The sequence below is a fragment of the Staurois parvus genome, unplaced genomic scaffold (assembly GCF_062004578.1).
Source record: "Staurois parvus isolate SC_StPar_1 unplaced genomic scaffold, SC_StPar_1.0 ptg000141l, whole genome shotgun sequence".
Classification (NCBI taxonomy): domain Eukaryota; kingdom Metazoa; phylum Chordata; class Amphibia; order Anura; family Ranidae; genus Staurois; species Staurois parvus.
The window spans coordinates 1211742-1230754 of record NW_028317937.1 but is presented as its reverse complement, the minus strand read 5'-3'; the positions used below and the strand labels follow the sequence as shown (position 1 = coordinate 1230754).

The 19013-nt window shown below is 39.9% G+C and overlaps 1 protein-coding gene across 1 annotated transcript in view; it reads left to right on the top strand.

Moving 5' to 3' along the window:
- MED16 (mediator complex subunit 16) overlaps positions 1 to 18320 on the top strand; it is a 33233-nt gene extending 14913 nt beyond the window's left edge. The window contains exons 8-14 of the mRNA XM_089673573.1: positions 2666 to 2872; positions 2970 to 3180; positions 3261 to 3394; positions 10897 to 11089; positions 11165 to 11378; positions 11472 to 11555; positions 13916 to 18320. Of these exons, the coding sequence (XP_089529699.1) occupies positions 2666 to 2872; positions 2970 to 3180; positions 3261 to 3394; positions 10897 to 11089; positions 11165 to 11378; positions 11472 to 11555; positions 13916 to 14042 (1170 nt within the window). The 3' untranslated portion in view covers positions 14043 to 18320. The remainder of the gene's footprint in view (positions 1 to 2665; positions 2873 to 2969; positions 3181 to 3260; positions 3395 to 10896; positions 11090 to 11164; positions 11379 to 11471; positions 11556 to 13915) is intronic.
- Positions 18321 to 19013: the final 693 nt, after the last annotated feature.

Sequence of the window (19013 nt, the reverse complement as noted above, 5' to 3'; positions counted from 1 at the left end):
AACCTGACATTTTAACAGGGGTTTGTAGACTTTTTATATCCACTGTATGTAGACCTAATGAGGAGTACAGGAGACATTCTCATGAATATTCATGATTGTACAAATTGACAGGTAGAAGATAGCTGCATTATATTTTTTTCTATGTTCCATCCTGCATTTTCTCCTTGTTGCTGCACTTACTGTACACATAGGGCTGAATGGAGTATCTATATTATCCCTGTGTTTGCATGGGTTTCTTCCAGGTGATACAAGACATGCAAAACATACAGAAAGTGCAAATAACCTGACAGTCTGATACATCAACTGGCAAAAATGCTAAAAGCTCAAAAGAACACGTACAGTGATATTTTCCAGACAAATCTAACGCATTTCGGAACTTGTTTTTTTTTTTTCCATTCAATCTCTTACGAATATCTGTCATCCACTATGTGATGTGATGTAATTTGTAAGTGTTTGAGCAATCGGCTTTCTTCTATGTAGTATTAAAGTGATATCATGTACTATGTTGTTCAAATTTTCCTGATATGCTGTTGTGTTTTAGACTTGACATGCTTGGTTCCAGAAGAAGTAAACATGAGTTCCAAAACGCATTGGATTTGTCTGGACAACATCACTGTATGAGTTCTTTTGAGCTGTTAGTCTGAGATACATCAACCAGCAAAAAAGCTGGCAGGTTATTTGCATTTTGTGTATGTTCTGCAGGTGAACTATTGTATTGGAGTTCACTCTATCAAACCCACTGGTTCGTTTTTATTGTAACAGACTTTCGTAATAAACATTACCATTTTATACTGTTATATACAGTTGCAAGAAAAAGTATGTGAACCCCTTGGGATTACGTGGAGTTTTGCATGAATTGGGCATAAAATGTGCTCTGAATATCATCTAAGTCACAACAATAGAAAAACACAGTCTGCTGAACATAATACTACACAAACATTAGATGTTGCCATGGTTTAATTGCACATAACATGTAAACATTCACAGTGCAGGGAGGAAAAAGTATGTGAACCTTTGGACTTAATAACTAGTTGACCCTCCTTTGGCAGCAATAACCTCAACCATCCTTTGGCAGCAATAACCTCAACCAAACGTTTCCTGTAGTTGCAGATCAGACATGCACAACGATCTGGAGTAATTTTGGACCACTCCTCTTCACAAAACTGTTTCAGTGTAGCAATATTCTTGGGATGTCTGGTGTGAATCGCTCTCTTAATGCCACAGCATTTCAATCGGGTTGAGGTCAGGAGTCTGACTGGGCCACTCCAGAAGGCGTATTCTGTGCTGTTGCAGCCATTGTTTTGTTGAATTACTTGTATGCTTTGGGTCATTGTCCTGTTGCATCACCCATCCTCTGCGGAGCTTCAGTTGGCGGACAGATGGTCGTACGTTTTCCTGCAAAATGTCTTGATAAACTCTGGAATTAATTTTCCCATCAATGACAACAATCCGTCCAGGCCCTGAGGCAGCAAAGCAGCCCCAAACCATGATGCTCCCTCCGCCATGTTTTACAGTGGGGATGAGGTTTTGATGTTGGTGTGCTGTGCCTTTTTTTTCTCCACATATAGTGTTGTGTGTTCTTCCCAAACAACTCAATCTTGGTTTCATCTGTCCACAGTATATTTTGCCAGTAGTGCTGTGGAACATCCAGGTGCTCTTTTGCAAACTTCAAACGTGCTGCAATATTCTTTTTGGACAGCAATGGCTTGTACTCCATTCTTGTTTAATGTTTTCCTTATTGTAGATGTGTCAACAAAAATGTTAGCATGTGCCAGAGATTTCTGTAGGTCTTTAGCTGACACTCTGGGATTCTTCTTTACCTCATGCTGCATTCTGCGCTGTGCTCTTGCAGTCATTTTTACAGGACGACCACGCCTAGGGAGAGTAGCAACAGTGCTAAACTTTCTCCATTTGTAGACCGTCTGTCTTACCGTGGACACATGAACATCATGGCTTTTGGAGATACTTTTGTAACCCTTTCCAGCTTCATGCAAGTCAACAATTCTTGATCGTAGGTCTTCTGAGAGCTCTTTTCTGCGAGGCATGGTTCACATCAGACAGTGCTTCTTGAAATCAGCAAACCCAAAACAGGTGTGTGTTTTTTAAGGGCAGGACAGCTGTCAGCAACACATCCAATATCATCACACTGATTGGAGTCAAGGTTGGCTCACTCCTGGCTCCAATTAGCTGCGGGAGAAGTCATTAAGCTAGGGCCTCACATACTTTTTCCTCCCTGCACTGTGAATGTTTACATGTTATGTGCAATTAAACCATGGCAACATCTAATGTTTGTGTAGTATTATGTTCAGCAGACTGTGTTTTTCTATTGTTGTGACTTAGATGACGTTCAGAGCACATTTTATGCCCAATTCATGCAAAACTCCACGTAATCCCAAGGGGTTCACATACTTTTTCTTGCAACTGTACCTACTGTAGGTTTTGCCATATAAAGTCCCAGGGGAATACAGTTTTTTTTCTTGATTTTTATATATTGGGATGTTGGCAGAAAGTTTTTAAAGGGGGCCATTTTATCTTTTTTTCTTTTTTTTTTTTCAGTTTTGTAAGGATGTAAAGCACATCAGTGAAAATGTGTTCTGGGAGATACTGTAGTAAAATGAGAATATACTTATTCTTGGTTAGTAATTTGAGTTCTCTGTCTTAACAGCTCAGCATGCTGAGAGTCTCCCCATCTATGGGTCACGCACTTGATATGACTACTTCACTTCGTCATCTCCTGTTCCTGCTAGAATATTGCATGGTGACTGGGTACGACTGGTGGGATATCCTGCTACATGTACAACCTAACATGGTACATAATTTAGTAGAGAAACTACATGAAGAGTATACCAAACAAAATGCAGCACTGCAACAGGTGAGATCTCGTTAAGTGCAAAACATCCTGATTTAAAGCAAGTGTGTTTTCCATATGAAATACTATGAATTATACCTTTTTGCTAATGATAATTTAGGTCCTGTCCACCCGGATCCTGGCTATGAAAGCATCGCTTTGTAAACTTTCACCTAGCACCATCACTCGAGTCTGTGACTATCATGCCAAGTTGTTCCTTATTTCAGTCAGCTGCACTCTGAAGTCTTTGCTGCGACCCCACTTTTTAAACACTCCCGACAAAAGCCCAGGAGACAGGCTTACCGAGATCTGCAATAAATATCCTGATACAGGTACATCTATTGCAAAGTTGAAGTACCAATAGAAATAAGTCCTGCTTGTTATTAGCTGTAAACCAGACTTTCTCTTTTAGATATAGACAAAGTGATGATTAATCTGAAAACAGAGGAGTTTGTTCTAGACATGCCAACTCTTCAGTCACTACAGCAACTTATTCAGTGGATTGGTGACTTTGTGTTGTATCTGCTGGCCAGCCTTCCCAACCAGGTAACTGCACTTTACCCTGGGCCCCTTTTGTCTGTTTTACAGTTCTATTTTTCCTGGTGTATGATGTTCAGATCATCTAGTCATAATGCTTACATAAAGGTGTGCTATAATTAGGTGGCTAGAAAACCTGTAAATTACCTATACTGCAAGTGTTCAGGAAAGAGTAGTATCTTATAGCTTAAAAGTTTTTGTTGAAAGACTGACAAAAGCCTTATGTGACTCCTACACCATTACTTGACAAATATAGTTTCAGTCCTAAGCAGAACTCCAGGTATTGCAGCGCTTAAAAAAAAAAAAAAAAAAAAAAAATGTAGATTTATAAGGGAATAAGTTGAAGGAGGTGTATTCCACTTTGTGGACTTATCTCTTTTATTTACTGTTTTTAATATTTTACTGATCATAGAGAGTACAGCTATTGTTACACTCCTGGCACTCTGACAGGAAATATGCACTCTATTACACAGCAGTAGCTCTGGCTGCCCCTCTGTTCCACTGTCCATTCACGAAATACCTTGTATTTTATAAATGGGTTCACATAAAACAAAGCATTCTGTGATTGGGCAAGAAATGAAGAGGAGCATGCAGAGCGTCTGCTGTATTGAAGACCTGAAGATTTTGTGTCAGAGTGCTGGAAGTATAACAATACCTATGCTCCTGGCACTGTAAAAATGTAAATAAATAAGAGAAGATTTTTAAGTGTTGTAATTCCTGTAGTTCTGCTTTAAGCTATACTATATTGCCAAAAGTATTGGGACACCTCTCCATATCATTGGAATCAGGTGTTCCAATCACCTCCATGACCACAGGTGTACAAAATCAAGCCCCTAGGCATGCAGACTGCTTCTAAAACATTTGTGAAAGAATGGGTTGTTCTCTGAAGCTCAGTGAATTAAAGTGTGGTACTGTGATAGGTTGCCACCTGTGCAATAAGTCCATCTGTGAAATTTCCTTGCTACTAAATATTCTATGGTCAAATGTTGGTGGTATTATAACAAAGTGGAAGTAACTGGAAACAGCAGCAATTCAGCCACAAAGTGGTAGGCCACGTAAAATGACAGAGCGGGGTCAGCGCATGCTGAAGCACACAGTGCGCAGAAGTTGCCAAATGTCTGCACAGTCAATAGCTAAAGACCTCCAAACTTCACATGGCCTTCAGATTAGCATAACAGTGCGTAGAGAGCCGGGCAGTTGCACCCAAGCCTTAAATTACCAAGTGCAATGCAAAGTATTGGATGTAGTGGTGTAAAGCACGCTGCCACTAGACTCTAGAGCAGTGGAAACGTTCTCTGGAGTGACCAATCACGCTTCTCTGTCTGGCAATCCAATGGACGTGTCTAGGTTTGGCGGTTGCCAGAAGAATGGTACTTGCATGACTGCAGTGTGCCAAGTGTGAAGTTTGTTGGAGGGGAGATTATGGTGTGGGGTTGTTTTTTCAGACATTGGGCTTGGCCCCTTAGTGCAAAAGGGGATGAAAGAGAGAGCGCACAAACCTTGTGCATTACCTCAATAAATAATGAATTATTTTATTTAAGAAATATACTCACAAACGTGACGGTAAAACAGGCGCATGTTAACCATAATCCACACAGGGTTACAGGTATTTCCAAAAGGGGGGATAAAAGCTAACACGTTTCAAAGGGTGCTCCCTTCTTCATCAGAGCTGGGTTTGGCAGATAGAAACTTCAGTATAGCAGAGTTCCCATAGCAAGGAGACATTCAGCCACTGAGTGGCTGTAATATTGACACTCAGTGGCTGAATGTCTCCTTGCTATGAGAACTCTGCTATACTGAAGTTTCTATCTACCAAACCCAGCTCTGATGAAGGGAGCACCCTTTGAAACGTGTTAGCTTTTATCCCCCCTTTTGGTTTTACCTGTAACCCTGTGTGCAGTATAGTTAACTTATGCCTGTTATACCATCACGTTTGTGAGTATATTTCTTAAATAAAATAACATTATTCATTTATTAAGGTAATGCGCAAGGTTTGTACGCTCTTTCTTTCATCCCCTTTTACAGTTCTATTAAGCTTCCCCAGCTTCGTGATTGAGCCGCACAACCTCTGATCACCAGCGGATGAACACGCTGTTTGTTACTAACGCCTGTTTGATCTGAGTCTTTGAGCGCAGGAGATAATGGATCCTTGGCCCTTTAGTTCCAGTGAAGGGAACTCTTAAGGCATCAGCATACCAAGACATTTTGGACAATTTCATGCTCCCAACTTTGTGGGAACAGTTTGGGGATGGCTCCTTCCTGTTCCAACATGACTGTGCACCAGTGCACAAAGCAAGGTCCATAAAGACATGAATGAGCGAGTTTGGTGTGGAGGAACATGCCTGGCCTGCATGAGTCCTGACCTAAACCCAATAGAACACCTTTGGGATGAATTAGAGCGGAGACTGCAAGCCAGGCTCTCTTGTCTGACATCAGTGCCTGACCTCACAAATGCTCTTCTGGAAGAATGGTCAAACATTCCCATAGAAGCACTCCTAAACCTTGTGGACAGCCTTCACAGAAGGGTTGAAGCTGTTATAGCTGCAAAGGGTGGGCCAACTCAATATTGAACCCTATAGACTAAGCCTGGGATGCCATTAACCCCTTCACGCCGGATCGTCCTGGCATGAAGAGGAGTTCCTGTGCCGGGAGCTGGGCGGGGCTCAGTGTCATTTGGCCGCCGTGACATCATGTCACGGCCGGTCACATGCTCAGGAAAGGTCCCGATCGAAAGAGCGGACCGAGACCTTTCCGTGAGTACCGCACGTGTGCTGGGAGCGCGCAGGGCGCACGCTCTCAGCACATATGTTTTTTGTTACATGAACACAAATGTGCGGCCGCTCGGCGTCTTGGCCCAGACATCGGGAGGTCGTACATTTGCGTGCGGCCGGCGTGAAGGGGTTAAAGTTCTTATGCTTGTAAAGGCAGGCGTCCTAATACTTTTGGCAATGTAGTGTATGCAAAGGGTTCCATATGATAGGAGCTTTACAAATGTGAACCACTGCTGGACTCCGTATCCAAACACACTATGGATACTTTTTAAAAAGTCTTGGGCATTTTTATTAAAAAGTATTTACATACTTTTTAGCAGGAAAGCTAATATAATCTTTTTTAGAGTCTTGTATTATATAATTTTTTGTTAAAAGAATTGCTAAAACCAGTAGATAAATGGCATGTTTAAAGTGTAATTCCAGTATATACCCAACTAGCCTTTAAACTGTCACCTCCTAACACCTTTGCTAACTAACCAATGTAAGAAAGATATATAAATACTTAACCAATTTCATGCTGCTCTAGTCCAGTCACATGATCCAGCTCCCCTCTGTCAGCCAGCAGGGCTTCAGGGGAGAAACCCATGGGTGATGTCACAGCTCCAGGCTTTACTAGCCATTGTCAGGGCATGATCTTCTTTTCCCTGCTGCTGCTAGCTGACATAAGGGAGTTTGTGACTGGACTGGAGCTGCCTGAAAATAGGTAAGTGCGTACATCTTTGTTACACAGGTTAGTTAGCATAGGTGTTAGGAGTGGCGAAGGAGGGCGTTTTAAGGCTAGTTACAGTAGGTGTAAGTTGGAATTCCACCTCTAAATCTGTTCTGTTCCCTAAACCAAAAAAAATATTGTATACAGAACCTTGAATTAATCTAAATTGCAGAACCTCTTAATTTCATTAAGAATATTATACAAAAGTAATGATCACATCACACAAACCCATACTGTTAGAAAAGAATTATACAATGTTGTCTGTAGCAGGCTAAACTCCAAAAAAAATACTGCAGGTGTTTCAGCCAGCATTTTGGCTTTATATATTCCCTGTACTATGGGCAATCGGGCACCAGAAAATGATAAAATCAAGGTTTCATCTGCTAAAATAGCAGTAACAGTTATGCAATGCATGAATAGATGTGCTAGTACAGTTCTGTGGGCTCAGGTGCTTTCCAGTATTTGAAGAAAGGGGAGAGAGTTCAGTTCTCTTCACAGTAATAAACCTGCCATAGCTCTGTGTCCTTGTAGCATATGTAACAATCAAACAGATGCTCTGTTCAGCAAGGAACAAGAGATACATAGAATAAGCTTCTGTTTGAGTTTATACTTTCCACAATTGTCGACTGCTTTAAACCCATGAGGCAGCTGTACAGATGTAGCAATCCAGTGGTGGATACTGTATTGAGCAACAAAAACATCTAGCACACAGATTCTCTTTATTTTTTATTCTTATTTATTAATTTTCTACGTCCATAGAAAAAGAACAGCTATGTTTACATCATCTTCACAAATTTTCCACCACATTGCACCTTAAAACCATCTCAGAATTCCCACCCCCCTGGTTGCCCCTCCGTTCCCTCACCCATAAGTCTGCATTTACCTAATATTTCCTTCTCATCTATGAATGTTTATATACCAGTTCCCATGTACTTTCCTTCCACCCCGTTATATTCCCACCAGTTCTGTTTATGTCCTTGATATCTTAAATTTATTTCCCCATATTTCTTCAAGTTTTTCCCCATTTTGTCCTCCCCAGCATAACACAAGTGTGCGTGTTAGTGTTATTCTATTCTCCTAATCCACTCCTTTACTGATGGACTTTCCTGTACTTGCCACTGCTTTGTTATTAACCATTATGCTGCATTCAGTAAATGAGGGGGTTCAGTCTATTTCTGTATTGTTTTGCTGTTTAAATCTGTATTATGGAACAAACATACCCATGGATCTCTACTAATACTGCTTCCTGTTATTTCCTGTACCAGCTGGATAACCTCCTGCCAGAACTCCTGTATTCTTGGGCATTTCCACCATAAATGTGCTATTGTCCCCTCTAGCTTACATCCTCTCCAACAAAATGGTGACTTTCTGGCTGAAATTTATTTGCTTTAATTGGTGGTATATACCACACTTAAAGTTCATCTCTATTGTTTTGGTATCTACCAACAAATCACCTGTTAACTATAGAACTTTCATTTTCAGTCAGTCACCCCGAAATCTTTTTCCCATTTTTCTATGTATGGCAGCATCTTTGACCCTGCCATTACAGTAAGTACAGTATTACAGTAAGATTTGGGAAATACATTGTTTGAGAGCATCCTGTGAACCAAACATTCTTTCGAATAGGAGTAGATTCTTGGCTGTAATGACACAACAAAATGTTTCAACTGATAATACCCCCATCCATCCAGCAAAGATAATCCCCATTTGTGTTTCAATTCTTGAATTGTGCCTATCCCCCCCTCCCTTCATAATCTCTTAATTGTACATTCCTAACCCTTATACAGTTTTTTTTTCCCTCTTTTCCCGGGGAAAAATAGTTTGTTCCAATGAGGGGTATTAAAGGTGAATCATATTCTCATTTAACTTGTTTGTGAATCTTATCCCAAATCTTGAAACCGTTTAACGTCAATATACTTGTGTCTTTAGAGAATGTGCGATATTGCTGTGGAACCCAGATAACTTTACCCAATGGTGTATTACTTAATGTGCCCTCAATTTTCGCCCAACTCTTTTCACTTGAACTAACCATCCAATCTACAGTTTGTGCCAGCAGCACAGCATTGTAATACCTCTTAAAATCTGGTGTAGCTAAACCCCCATGTGCTTTCTCTTTACCTAAAACCGAATGTATCTTCGCTTTTTTACCCTGCCTTATATACTTGAGTACCATCACTTTTAGCATATGAAAATACGTTTTGTGGCAAATAAATCTGCAACATTTGAAATTTGTATAAAATTTTAGGTAATATCCCCATGTTAATGGAATGAATTCATGAGACTGGTCTTACTGAGATAGAGATAGATATAGATATATATATATATATATATATATATATATATATATATATATATACACACAGTTGTGTTCAAAATAATAGCAGTCAGACATCACTAACCTGATCAATCACTGTTTTTGGTAGAAATGATATTTCTACATGGCAAATAATTTACTAGCAGGTGTAGTAGAGTAATAGAAATCCAACAGTCATGACATGCATGCTGCTGATTCTGTGTAATTGAATCACTAATTGAAAGGGGCATGTTCTATTAGTGAGGTCATTCATTCTTTGAAAAACAGGTGCCAATTATTGCCCTTATTTAAGGAAGGAAGGCAGCAAATGTTGTACATGCTGGTTACAGTGCATTTCTCTCTGACATTCTGAGGAAATGGGTCATTCCAGACATTGTTCAGAAGAACAGCGTACCTTGATTAAAAAGTTGATTGGAGAGGGGAAAACATATAAAGAAGTGCAGAAAATGATAGGCTGCTCAGCTAAAATGATCGCAAATGCTTTAAAATGGCAACCAAAACCTGAAAGACGTGGAAGAAAGCAAAAAGCTACCATTCGAATGGATAGAAGAATAGCCAAAATGGCAAGGACTCAGCCAACAATCAGCTCCAGGAAGATCAAAGAAGGTCTAAAGTTACCTGTGAGTACTGTTACAATTAGAAGAAGCCTATGTGAAGCCAAGCTATCTGCAAGGAGCCCCCGCAAAGTCCCACTGTTGAAAAAAAGACGTGCTGAAGAGGTTACAATTTGCCAAAGAGCACATTGACTGGCCTAAAGAGCATGGCGCAACATTTTGTGTACTGATGAAAGTAAGATTGTTCTTTTTGGGTCTAGTGGCCGGAGACAGTTTGTCAGACAACCCCCAAACACTGACTTCAAGCCACAGTACACTGTGAAGACAGTGAAGCATGGTTGCGCAAGCATCATGATATGGGGATGTTTCTCATACTACGGTGTTGGGCCTATTTATCGCATATCAGGGATCATGGATCGGTTTGAATACATCAGAATACTTGAAGAGGTCATGCTGCCTTATGCTGAAGAGGAAATGCCCTTGAAATGGGTGTTCCAACAAGACAACGACTCCAAACACACCAGTAAACGTGCAACATCTTGGTTCCAGACCAACAAGATTGACGTTATGGAGTGGCCAGCCCAATCCCCGGATCTTAATCCAATAGAAAACTTGTGGGGTGACATCAAAAATGCAGTCTCTGAGGCAAAACCAAGAAATTGAGAAGAACTGTGGAATGTAGTCCAATCATCCTGGGCTGGAATACCTGTTCACAGGTGCCAGAAGTTGGTTGACTCCATGCAACACAGATGTACAGCAGTTCTCAGAAACAGTGCTTATACAACTAAATATTAATTAAGTGATTCAAAGGAAAGCAAAATCTTCAAACAGTTTTCAGTTTATATAGTGAATGTTTGAGTTTGTAAAGAAGAATACAAACACTGCTATTTTTTTGAACAGTCTAATATTCACTTTTCTTCAATTTTTTTAGAGGAACAACACAAATTTGATATATTTTTCTTCATGTTTTGATTTGGAATAGAATGTGTAGTGTTCCCAATGCATTTGTGTGTATGGAAATAAAAGCTATTAGAAGGATTTTGAGCTTTATTCACTTTTTTCAACACACTGCTATTATTTTGAACACAACTGTATATAATATAATTTTTTTTTTTAAATAATAAAAATGATTACATGCCCTTACTCAGGACTGTATTCAACAGGGCTCTTCATTCCGGCCTGGGCACAGTTTTTTACGTGATGGAGCCTCACTGGGTACACTACGTGAAATGATGGTGATGATTCGAATTTGGGGCCTTCTGAAACCCAGCTGTCTTCCCGTATACACAGCCACATCAGATACACAGGATAGCATGTCTCTGCTTTTCCGTCTGCTCACCCGCCTCTGGATGTGCTGTAAGGATTGATCTTCTTCTGTGACTTATTGTATAATGCCGAGTCTACTCTGACTGTAATGTGTTTGGCATATAGGTCGGGATGAAAATCACCCCTGTGAGCCAGACGAGGCACTAATAGATGAGTGCTGCCTTCTTCCCAGCCAGCTTCTAATCCCAAACATGGATTGGTTGCCTCTGGGGAATGGATTGATCAGTCGGCTGCAGGGCAAGCTTCCTCTGCGTCTGCAGTTTGGAAAACCTCCTGGGGCCCCCAGCCATGCATCTGTGCAGTATGAAGCATATACAAGGTAGGTCTAAACAGCTCTGTTGTGAATAGTTGGGTTTGTGGAATAAAGACAGACCTTGCTATAAACTGCTGATACCCTTTTAATTTTGTCCAGGTCTCCCTCACAACCAAAAATTGACCATCTGAGAAGATTGCATTTAGGAACATTTCCTACAGAGCCTTGCAAATCCTGTACACGGTTAGTTTGGTATTCTCTGTCTAATAGAGTGTGTTTTGTTTTTACTGTAGGATGTTTGTGAGCTGCATATGATAAGCACATCAAGAGAGTTCTTTGCATCCATAAATCCACTTCGGGCCTACCTTGGAACTTTAGATCATAGAGTAGAAAGCATGTACTTGACCTACCACCTCCATCCACTCCCCATGTATGGAGCTCTCTGGAATCTGGCTGAAGTGTACTACAGACAATTCAGTTGGAGATAAATTGAGACTTCTGCATTTGGCACAGTTGCTGTGTTTTCTGAGGGGCATCAAAGGAAACCTTTTGCGAGAGAAACCAAGGCTGCTATTGCTTTTTTTACATTCTAAACATGCTATTTTTCTAGCTACTCAGTTTTCCCTATTAAATACATTTTGTTTAAGTGAAGTATGGTCAGATAAGGATGTCTGATTTTAATCTGGGTTTCCTAATGTTCCTAGTCATTGAAAAGGTTTGGTGAGTGTATTGTGTGTATTAGCTAGATAACCAGCATCAAACGAAGGGAATAAGATTGCTGCACATGCATACCTACAAAGGAAAGGTTTTTTTAGCTCACCGATTTTACTAGGTGCCTGGAATTGCTATTTAAAACATTCATGTACCCAGTGGTGACCCAGAAACATTTCCTGAGATCCCAGTTTGTGTATTCCTTCCTGTACTTGCATAGGCGTGTGCCTGGGCACACTACAATCGCCCCATGCACATTAGCATTATTGCCCTGTTTGCCAGCAGGGAGATGGGGAAAGATCTCTGTGCCATAAGAGAAGTGCTTCCACACTCCTCTCTTATTGTGCTGGCTGCGAGGGGGGGCGGGGGGGGGGGATCAATATGCTGGTGTATGTACGTGTATGACATACGTTGTGTCCTGCCATTGTTAGTTTTATGCCAAGCAGTGATGCTATCTGGCCTGTTCTGGTTTTTAAGGTTTCTAGGTAATGGGTAACACAACTGCTTGTTGTGAAGTCCAAAATAAAGAGCTGTATTTTGGGGGATTTCGTTTTGCATTGACTACCCCTTGTGTGCTTCGCAGTGGAACAAATGTCCAGGATCTGATTTAACTGGGACCCCTCCCCCTCACCAACAAAAAATGCAGATATCTTTCTAATACCAAAAGAATGTAGTGAACACCCTAAATTAAAATCTGTACAAGATCAAAGACTGCAATTGCACAGACATTTGGAAACAGTCTAGAAAAACGTCATCCAGTAGATGGCAGCTGCAGCTCTCAATATAGAAATTTGAAGAACGTTCTCTCATATGTGATCCACTAGGGGGCACATTTAGGTCAGTCTATTATTTATTTTTTTTATTTTATTTTTTTTTTAAACAGGTGCTCATTTAGAGCTGAACCCCAGGCAGATAAAAACACTAATTAGTGTACTTGTGAATTTATTAAAATAATAAAGTATATTTTTAAATGCAACTAGTGTAAGTTCCTGAATCTGACTTACAGAACTCTGGTTCTGGCCAGCTTAGGAGATTGTTTAAAAAAAGGACTGGATTTTTTCCTAGATACACACACTATACCGGGATACTAGTATTTATAGGTGAAGTTGATCCAGGGAATATTCCCCTGCTGGAGCAAATTGCATCATGCTTTATTATTGTTTTTTTGGTTTTTTTTTTTTTTGGTTTTTTGGTTTTTTTACCTTCCTTTGAAGCTTGTGTGTGTTTTTTGTTTTTACTGGACGGACTAGTCCCTCTTTTTTTTCCAACCAGATTAGCTATGTAACTATGCCTGGTGGAAGTGGTAGCTATTTGGGGAACCAGTCAATGTGCTGCATTCATGCACACTGAAAAGGGACATGCTGATAATCTCAGGAGTCTATTTCTGCTCCAATACTGTCGCATGCTAGGACAGGGGACTAGTCCATATTGTATAACCGCAGTAGGCAAAAGTACTTTGACAGAAAGAAATGCACCCATTTGTGTACTTCAACTGTAGTTTTAGACGTTTGCTTTCAGAAAAAAAAACTGTTTTAAATTTCACATAAAAAAAAAATGTGCACATTGAAAAATCCTTTGAAGTTTGACAAAAATACACATAAAACCACACAGACATACAGCATATTTGTATGATTTGCCCATTTGCATCACTTGCGATAGTTGTAAGGCATACCAGAACAGCTGAAACCTTGCATCCCTTCTTTCCCTTTGAAACGTCTCTCTTACACTTGAGAAAGGTAATATGTATATTGAGTTCCACTTGATATTATATCAAATCATTATTGTAATTAATAGTAAAACTGTTTGTTTTGTTTTTTTTATCTGAGGATAAAATTAGTACTGTCATTTTAATTTCCTTTTTATAGAAGAAATTTTCTCTCATTTTTGCTCAGGTGTGGCTGTGTAACAATGTTGAAGTCCCCGAATAAGGCGACTGCAGTGAAGCAGTGGGAGCAGCGTTGGATAAAAACCTGTCTTTGTGGAGGGCTTTGGAGAAAGATGCCCCATACTTACTCTTGATATTTCTCTTGCAAAATTCAAGCATAGCAATGGTTTGGGAAACTAAAGAAGTGGAATATGAGCCTGTGCCCTTTTCCCCACTTCTTGATAGTATGTGTCTCCTACCAGACAAACTACTTCTACAGTGGAGAATGACAGTCAAGGAAACTGAGAGAAGCTTTTTGTACAGAAACTAATATCTCTAGAATTCCTATGCAGCCATGTTTGTTTCTTTTTTTTTATCTAAAAGAACACCATCCTGTAAATGGCAGTTGAACTGTAAATAAGAACTGCTAACCGAGAATACAATTGTGAACCTAAAGAATGAAAAGGAAACTCAGATTAAGGGAGCATAAAGGTGAGCTGGCTTCATTTTGTTGTGCCACTAAATTGTCCACACTATGGCCAACATTACTGACCTGTGTAAGAAACTTACTTCCATGAAAAATATATTCTCACAACCTACCTGTTCCACCTCGTAGATTCAACTTGCCTTTTCAGCACTTGCCTACTTAGCAGTTGAGATTGCACAGAATGTAGATCACAAACTGTGAGCACAATTGTTGGACGAGTTATATTTTTGAGGATTAATTTCATTATTGAACAACTACAGTGCTCTCGGTCAATCCAAAATGTTAATAAACCTCAAACCTGAATATTTAAGAAAGTAAAAGTGAGGTTTTTGCTTTTTTAGGAGAATATTTTTGTGTGCGCAATTATTGGGCAGCTATTAGTGTGCAGAATTATTATGCAACTAAATGAAAAACAAAAATGTCCAGATTTCACTAATTTTTCATCTGTTAAAGTGAGAATAATTAACTCAAAATTTACAAACAGTTCTGACATTAAAAAAATATATATATCCACCCTTCTATCCAATAACAGTCATAAGCTGTCCATTCATGGATTCTGTTGACTATCAACTTTTTGTGCAGCAGCAACCACAGCCTCCCAGTCACCTCAGAGAGGTGTACTGTTTTCCTTCACTGTAAATCTCCCATTTAAGAAGAGCCCACAAGTTCTCAATAGGGTTTAGGTCAGGTGAGGAAGGGGGCCATGTCATTATTTGTTCATATTTAGGGTCTTTAACTGGCTAGCCACAAAGTGGAATACTTTGATGCATGTGATGGAGCATTGTCCTGCATGAAAGTTGCAGACTTTTTCCTGTACCACTGCTTCAAGAAAGTGTCTTCTAAAAACTGGCAGTAGAATTGGGAGTTGATTTTGAGTACATCTTCAACCCGAAAAGCTCATCTTTAATAATAACTGCCCATACCAGTACCCCACCTCCACCTTACTGGCGTCTGAGTGAAAGTGGAACTCTGTGCCCATTACTGATTCAGCCACGGGCCCATCCATCTGGTCTGTCAAGAGTCACCCTCATCTTATCAGTCCATAAAACCTTTGAAAAATTTGCCTTCAGATATTTCTTGGCCCAGTCTTGATGTTCAACTTGTGTGTCTTGTTCAGTGGTGGTCAGGTTTCAGTCTTCCTTACCTTGGCCATGTCTCTGAGCACTGAACACGTTCTGGGCACTCCAGGTAGCTTGCCGTTCTGAAATATGACAGCACTGGAGGATAATGGGCTCCTGGTAGCTTCACGTTTGATTCTTCTCAAATCTTTGGCAGCTAATTTTATTTTCTCAACCAGTTTCTTGCAACGTTGGATGGCTCTGTAATCACGCCCCAATATCTTAGCAATTTCAAGAGTGCTGAATCTTTCTGAAACACTTTTTTTTTTTTTTTTTTTTTTTTTTTTTTATAATTGTTACTTTTCAGAGTCCATAAATCTTTTTTTTATGGCCCATTTTGCCTGAGGAAATGGAGTTGCATAATAATTATGCACACCTTCATATAGGGTGTTGATCTCCTTAGGCCACACCCTCTCTGATTACACAAATACACATCACCTGATATGCTTAAATCCAATAAGCATTCGAGTTTATACAGCTTAGAGTTGGACAATATGCATAAAAATGATGATTTGGTCAAAATACTCACTTGCCTAATAATTACACACACAGTGCATGTTTGAAGGTACATGCCAAAAAAAAATTAGTGATAAAGTTAGTACAGAAGTAAAGTGCAGCAATGCCCTACCATAAATGTTCACTTTCCCTGCCTATGAATGGCACAGTGTTAAGTACCAGGATGCTGACTTTTCGTCTGACTAATGGCCATAGGGAATAATAGCAGTCTGCCCAGCATATGTGCTGAACTGGAGATGGAGAGAAGTCCTTTTTTAGTATTATTTAATGTATGACTTTATGTACGATTAATGCAATTTGCTGTTTTTTATTTAAAAGAAAAGGAATCTTAAACAAGATGATGATGTGTAAGGACATAGGTGTTTTGCTTTATGATGGGTGAATTTTATCAAGCAAAATTTTGAAGGCTGTCTTTGCTAACTTCTGAGTTGCTGTTCTGGAAAAAAAAAAATAGAATTTCTAAACTGGGCTTTAAGAGTGGGAAAACAATTTTTCCAAAAAGTCGGTACCTGCATTACATCACAGGTGTTCCCTAAGCCATGGGACTTGTTTCCAGGAAGCTGGTATTCTATTAAAGTCTAGGTTTGTTGCAGGTATTTCCAGGGTTGACCAGTGCAATAATTCTGATATCTAAAGGGTTGGACACAGAATTTTGTAAAGGTCTGCTCTTACTTAAGCCAGCCATAGATGGATTGAATCTCAGTCTGTTAAGCAGGGACCAGACGAAATTCAGTCCATCTATGGGCAGGCTGGTTGTACTGAAGTTTATAATTGTTAGCAGTGATCATCGTGTTCTGCCAGCAGGGAAGACTCCTGCTGGCAGAACACAATAGCGCTGCAGGAGAGATTCCCCCATCAGCACTGACTGTGTAATGGGGGAATCAAGCAATTTTCTTTCCTTCGACCCGTGGTGGAAGGAAAGAAAATTGTATAATCTATGGCTTGCTTAAAGCGGAGCTACACTCAATTTAACCCCTTGGCGCCGGCGCCTCCCGGCCCTTTAAGGGTTCCATAAGCTGAGGCAGGGTTTTAGGGTCATGTGACCTCCGTGATTCGCTGTCACGGCAGTCACGTGATCAGGAAAGGTCCCGATCAAGAGAGGAGATTGGGACCTTTCCGTGAGTATTGAACGCGTGTGCTGGGAGCGTGCAGGGCGCGCGCTCTCAGCACATATGTGTTTTTTTAATAGAACGCAAATGTGCAGCCGCTCGGCGTCTAGGCCCAGACGCCGGGAGGCCGCACATTTGCATTAGGCCGGCGCCAAGAGATTAAGCACCACAAAGTGTTGTTTGATTCATTTTTAATATTCAAAGCAAACTCCCCCATCCATTCATGTCTCCATGCTTTATTTTGCTGAGAAATCACTCTGAAAAACACTCTCCTAGCATTTCTGGATGTGGCCATCTTGAGTAAGGGCAGATGATTCATATAGCATTGATTTCATGGAATCCAACCTGCCTTAGTTCAGGCATACAAGCAGGAGGGTGTACTTTAACTGTAAAAACCCTCCTGAAGACTCCTGGGATGTATGACATTTACTTGTTGAAAACAAGTAAATATTATACACGTTCCTATCTATTTACTAATGCTAGCAGCATAAGGATTAAAAATAGTCAATGTTGATTAATAGAGTGAAGTTCCACTTTAAGTCTTCTGTGTTCAGACTTCACATCCTTCCCCTTTTTAAAACAAAATCTAAGACTTGGCCATACATTATATCATTTTCTTGTACAATTTTCCTTTAGATTTACCAAAATCATATAACATAACATAGTGCCTTGAAAAAATATTCATACCTAAAAACGTAAATATATTTTATGTGATAGACCAACACAAAGTGGCACATAACTTTGAAGTGGAAGGAAAATGATAAATGGTTTTCAAAATTTGTTACAAATATCTGAAAAGTGTGGTGTGCATTTGTTTTCATCTCCCTGCGTGAATACTTTGTGAATACTACCTTTACTGTCCCCCTTCTGAAAATGCTAGCTGACTGACTGTCATGTTGCAGCAGTGACTTCAATTATTGACTTGTAACAAAAGTATAGATCAGGGAAGTCATAGCTCTGGGACTTTGATAGAAGTCATGCATCACAGCCAGACCACTAACATTTTCAACAAAATTTCAGCAGTGGCAGCTTCCATACTTTCACAGGACAGATCTTCTTTAGGATCCAGAGTGACAACATAAGTATGCTTTGCTGATGCAACTTTAAACCTTTGTAGTGAAGGAGAAACGTTGTGTAGGATTTTGTCTTTCCTGCTTTATGGATGTTACATGGTGACTTTTTATAATAAATTTATTCTGTAAACCATTGTTTTTTTTCGTATGTAGAGACACGTGGTTGCACTACTGACCACCTTTTGAAGATTGTAGGTGCTTGGCTGTCTCTGACCCTAGTAAACATTTCAAGGCCATGGTCAATTGTTAAAGTACCATTCGTGCATACTTGCGTATTTTTGCCTTATGGTGACTCAGAGTTCAAACCTGTGGGTTAGCGGCTTTCAGGGAACATTATTCTGCGAGGACATTTTTTCACCATCCATGCTGTTAAGTGTAAATTGGGGAAACAATTGATTTTTCTTGTTCAGCCAATACACAGATCAAATTTTGGCTGGTTCCTGCTGAAATTTGAACCAGGTCCATGGCCCCTGGGCATCTCCCTATAACCCTACCCTACTCTGTGGGGCCTTGGGTTTTTGCTAGTGTCCTAAGGTAATGGACTTCTTCCCCCTCACAGAGGTTCACAGTAGTGTATTATTTTATCTTTGATTCTTCAATCAACTCTTCACTGACTTCTAAAACAACATTTAAAATTGCTATTTTAGAGTAATCTTATTTTCACATACCTGACCTTATTAAGATGCCTGTTCAAAAAGAACAATAGAATATACTTAAAATTCATATTTCAAATTTATCATTATTTTACCATTGCTGCAGGAAAAAATACAATATAGCATAGTTTTCTACTTAAGCTCCACCTATTATACTATAATAATCACCA